Genomic DNA, 5181 nt, shown 5'->3' with positions numbered 1-5181 from the left:
GGATGGTGGAAAGGACAGTCAAAGGCAGGCTGGAGCCTGGAGAGGACAGGAACCCTGGGCAGAGGCAGGGGGCCTCCCAAGGCTGCGCTGGGCTGCGCTGGGTGGAAGGTACGAGAGGATTCAGAGGGATCCTGACGGCGTGCCATGGCTGGGCTGGGAGCCGTGGGAACTCCTGGAGCAGAGCGAGCAGGCGGTTTGAGAGAAGCCGGTGTGCCCAGAGCCCTCCCAGGCGTCACCCTCAAGGCAATGCGGGCTCCTACAGAAGCCAGTCCAGGAAGGGCGGGTGGGTCCCAGCGCCCACGGTGACTCCAGCCGCAGACAGGAGCCCCGTGCTGTGGATGTTAAAAGATTCTAAACCCCCGCTGCCCTGGGTTCCACACCTGGCTCTGCCCCTTGCTAATTCTGTGACCTTGGCCAAGTTATGCAGCCTCTCTGTAAAGTGTGGCGGAAGACTACACGTAGCCCATCAGCTTGTGGGGATCTCATGAGGCCAAGGCGTCCAGCATCTAGAACGAGGCCTGGCACGCAGTAGGGAACGCATAAACATTTGCCAGTATTACTGTTCCGGAGCACATCCCGCCTTCCTGTCCCAGACAGCCCTGAGAGGTGGCCAGGGCAGGCCACGTCAGCCCCAACTTCTAGCTGGGGAAACTGAGGCTTGCAGAGGCTGCAAGTCCAGCTGTCAGGAGGATTCACAGTGAGCTACTAACCAGGCCCTACCCTGCTGAGCCTCCACGGCAAGATGAGACTAGGCTTGTCAGGTGGGGGGACGGCGGACAGGCCTCTGACACCCTGTGTTCCCCAGGGTCTCCCACCCAAGCCCCAGGCGGCCATGGAGGGCCTGTCACCTCATTGGCACATTCAGCCCCTTCCCTCCTCTCTCGGCCCCGCTCCTCCCCTAGGAAACCTTCCTAATTGACTCCACCCTTTTCTGGCTCCCTCCTTATCTGGCCATCTTCTGTACGAACCCTCAGCAGCTGGAGATGTGATCTGAACACACCCGGTGCGGCCCGGGTGGCGAGCGCAGAGCAGATGACCGGCCCCTGCCCGGGGACGCCCCCATGCGGGCTCGCTGGCTGGCCCGGGGCCTCCATGCCGGACCGGTCCACGCCTGGCCCTCTCACCGCCGCTCCCCTCCTCTCCCAGGTGCAGGCCCTGGAGCAGCGCAACCAGCTGCTGGAGACCCGCTGGCGCTTCCTGCAAGGCCAGGACTCCAGCACCTTCGACCTCGGGCACCTCTATGAGGAGTACCAGGGCCGGCTGCAGGAGGAGCTGCGCAAAGTGAGCCAGGAGCGGGGACAGCTGGAGGCCAACCTGCTGCAGGTGCTCCAGAAGGTCGAGGAGTTTCGAATCAGGTAGGGTGCACCCGAGAGGGACTGTGGGCAAGGACCAAGGGTGGGAACCAGCCTGCACCCAGATGCAAGGCCCTGGGCACCCGAGCTGGGAAGCAAGAAAACGTCCTTAAACTTTGCTACAGATGTGCTTCCTGAGGACCTACTATGTGCCCGCCAGTATTCTAAACCCTCCCCAACAGTGCCCCTTGAAACCAAGTCAGTCTTATGCGGACGGACGGCTAAGCCCTGTGCTTGCCAGGCCCGGGCACCATCGCAGTCCCTGTCCCCTGTGCCTTCCTCCTGTGCCCTTAAACACGCTTGCTCTCGCCCACACATCCCACTGGCAATGGGAAACTGTCACCAGCTAGACTAACAGATGGGCTCCTGCATCGGATATGAGTTGGAAATTTGATCTCAAGTGGGCTGGAAAGGGAAGCGGGGCCAAGCAGGGAGCAGAAACGGTGGGGTCTGTTGGCATAAAGAAGCAATCCCCTGTAGGTAATGCAAGCCTGACCTCAGTGGTGGCCTTGGGATCTAGAGAGATGAGAAAGTCACAGCCCCAGCCTGTGAGGGGCTCAGAGACTGGAAAGGGTTCGCTCCTGGCCCCCCACCCCTCACCAGCTCTGTGACCTCAACACCCAAGCCTCAGTTCCCCCTGTGTGCAGTGGGGATGGTGACGCTGAACCATCCCAAGGCTGGCATGAGGAGGAAGTGGGGAGGCCAGCATGGCACCCGGCAGCCATAAACGGCAACTCTCCTAGACCCTAGAAGGCTGACAGTAGTCCTTGACACGGGTTTGCCAAACTGACCTGGGCAGTCTGGAGAGACAAGACCAGGTGCTTGGGTCCCTCGGAGGAGAGGTGACATCTCTGACCAAACAGAGGGCAGGGCCTCAAGGACAAGGAAGCTGAGACGGAGCAGAGAAGCTGTGTCCTTGCATTCCTTCCTTTGGTCCAGTCTCCTTTGAGGAGGCCCTCAGCCTGGCTGAGGGAGGGTGGGCTGTGCTTGAACCCCTCCCCTCCCCTCCTCCTGCACTTGGCCCTGCCCCAAGCTCTGCCAACCCAAGGTGAGGCCTGCAGTCTTGGGAACCGCCAGCCAGGCGGGGCTGGGGCAGCCTGTCAGGGGGCCAGGTCTGGGCTGTGGCTCAGCTTGCCCACCACCTCTCCTTGTGACCTCCCCTGCTCAGGCCATATTCAGAGGAGATGGTCACGTGGCAAGCTCTCCCCACTCTGGGGGCCTCAGTCCTCACCTGTGGATCTAGTTAGAACGTTCCGACCAACAAGCGTGATCTGCAACCCTGGCCTGGGCTCCTCCTCATGGCTGGGCCCCTCTGGGGCCGAGGGGCCACCTCTCCCCCCGCCCCTGCCCTACCAGTTCCTACAGAAACCCACGGGAACCTCACTTTCCACTCTGAGCTGCCTAGCTTCAAAGTCTGACCATGAGGAGGGGAATCACATTAGCACACCAGAATCCAGGATTCCTTTCACTGATGTCTAGCAGCTCTTTGGCCCTCAAAGAATCAGAGAATGGCTGGGTGGGGGCCTGGGATTGTCCTTTCATGGGGAAGGAAACACAGGCCCAGAGAGGGCAGGGAGTTGTCCTTAGTCACACAGCCATGTGCGCTGGCCCATCCATAACGCCAGCCAGCCGCGGGATGAGGCTGCCCCGTGAGCCCAGCCAGATCACATCTGCGGAGGCACTTCGTAACTGGAAGTTCTGTACCAACTCTGCTTGTTGTTTTAATCTGGTTCAGCCTCTTCAGTTGGCCAGCTGCCTGGTTTCCATCTGCGGCCTGAGCTTGCTGTTTCGGCTTAGGGCCTCTCTTCCCCTCTCTGGGTAGGAAACCCACCAGCCTTGGGGGAGGTGAGGTTGGAGGGCTTCTAGACCCACAGGCCAGAGTCAGGGAAGCTGCAGCCTGACTGTGTAGAGCCTGGGGGGCCCCAGGAGCCAGGAGACGCCAGGCCAAGCCCTGACAGGGAGGGGTGTGCCCTGCCTCTACAAGGCCGATGAGATCAGCTTCACTCCTAGAAATAAACAAGTTGGGGGTGGGGGGGCCGGGGTGGGTGTGACAAGCTGAAAAGGGCTGAGAATGGGTTTGGGAACTGGTGGCTGGAAGACTGGCAGGGGATTGGGAGTGGAGTAGAGGAAATAGTATTTACCTAAGTCTCTATAATGATAGAGACTTCCAGAAGCTTTGATGTAGCCAGGACCCCAAGGATCGGCTAGCTAACCCTTGTATTTACTAAGGATGAAGCAGAGGTCCCACAAGGGGAAACCACTTGCCCAAGGCCACATAGCAAGTGACTCAGGGGTGCCATGTACGGTTGTGCAGGAGGTTCACTGCACAAGAGCATCTGGTTGAAGGTGTGAACTAGGGCTGAAATCCAGTGGAGCTGGTGAAAAGGGAAGGGCATACGAAAGGATTGGAAGGACAATGAGGGGTAAGGAGGAGGTTCCACACCTCAGACAACCCCCCCCCCACAGCTCTCTCCAAGGTCCTGTCCCCAAGCAGGCAGTGTTCTGCTATCCAGAAGGGAGGGGAGAAGGGCAGAGCCTTGACCACTGGGCTTACACAGGGAGGGCCAGCCAATGAGGGGCTTCTCACCTTGGAGCTCTCTAGACCCCCGCCTCCAGGGCAGGGAAGTCCTCAGAGGCCACCAAATTCCCAGTGGGAAGTCTGGAATGGAAGTGCAGAGAACCATCCACTGTCTCTGCCATGAGGCTTCCCAGTGTTTGTCTCCAGAGATGCTAGAGGCCAAGGCAGAGGGGCTGAGGGCCAGCGCCTGGCGTTAGAGAGAGCAGAGCTCAGGTGATAATAATAGCTTTAGCAGGTGCCATGTGCTGTTGTAAACACTCGGTGGATTAACTTATATAACCCTCGTGACATCACTGTTGTCACGACTGAGGCACAACTCGCAGCGTATCCAAGGTCCCACAGCTAGTTAGCACGGAGCCAGGATCTAACCCCAAGCAGTGTGGCTGTGGAGCTCACTTGCACAGAAGAGGGCGCGAGGAAAGCTTTCCGGGAGTTGTGCTGGCTCTGGTAGGCCCCAGACTGCAGACTAGCCCCCCTGGCTCACCTTCCACCCCACGCCCGTGACCCACATCCCTAGAGCCCCTCGCAGACTCTGGGAAGCCAAGGCAGCAGCGGGAAAGTGCGTGTGCTAAGCACACCGAGGTTCAGAGACCCGGTACCGGCGGGCTCTTCACCACTGGGGTCTGCTCCCCTCAGCTGCTCGGGTAAAGCCTGGGGGAAACAAGGCCTGAGCGGTGGCAGGTCCAGCCAGCTGACGTGGGCGATGGGTGACGCTGCCCCTGCCCGTGAGGTCAGGGACTGGGGCGGGCAGGCGGCTGTAATTAGAGCCGCCAGTGATTCAGGCATTCCCTGGAATGGAGGGAAGGAAACAGGAAGCCACAGAATGTCCACATCCACTGAAGCAGGTGGGGCTGAGGGTGAGAAGGCTGGCGGACACCCACCCCAGAGAGGGGTGAGACAGAGGTTTGATGAGAGGAAGGGGCTAAGGTCAGAGACCCAGAGACCCCGACCTTCATCCAGCAGTGTCCTTGTTCCAAACGCAAGGTGGGGTAGAGGAAGGAGGAGGCAGATCTAAGAGAGGGAACCCACCTTCATGCAGGATCGATTATGCACGTCTGTCATTGTATGGGGGTGGGCGTGGTCCGACCCCGCATGTGCACACACACCCTAATAGACGGTCAAACCGAGGAAGGATGGGTGCGGTTACCTGCCCAAGAACACACTGGGGGTCTATCTAACTGCAACGTCCACACTCGCCCCTCTGGAGGGAACATGATGCAATGGTATCCTACCAGCTAACAAGGGGGGGGG

General features: G+C 59.8%; 1 protein-coding gene across 2 annotated transcripts in view; it reads left to right on the top strand.

Annotated features, from left to right (window-relative positions):
• Positions 1 to 5181, top strand: part of KRT80 (keratin 80) — a 20874-nt gene that overhangs the window by 5232 nt on the left and 10461 nt on the right. For both annotated transcript variants that reach the window (XM_011227855.3, XM_011227854.3), the window contains exon 2: positions 1147 to 1355. In XM_011227855.3, coding sequence (XP_011226157.2) covers positions 1147 to 1355 — 209 coding nt within the window. The remainder of the gene's footprint in view (positions 1 to 1146; positions 1356 to 5181) is intronic.

Source organism: Ailuropoda melanoleuca, chromosome 16 (genome assembly GCF_002007445.2).
Source record: "Ailuropoda melanoleuca isolate Jingjing chromosome 16, ASM200744v2, whole genome shotgun sequence".
In the NCBI taxonomy this organism is placed as follows: domain Eukaryota; kingdom Metazoa; phylum Chordata; class Mammalia; order Carnivora; family Ursidae; genus Ailuropoda; species Ailuropoda melanoleuca.
Note: the sequence above shows the minus strand (reverse complement) of the source record. Positions and strands in the feature narration are given on the sequence as shown.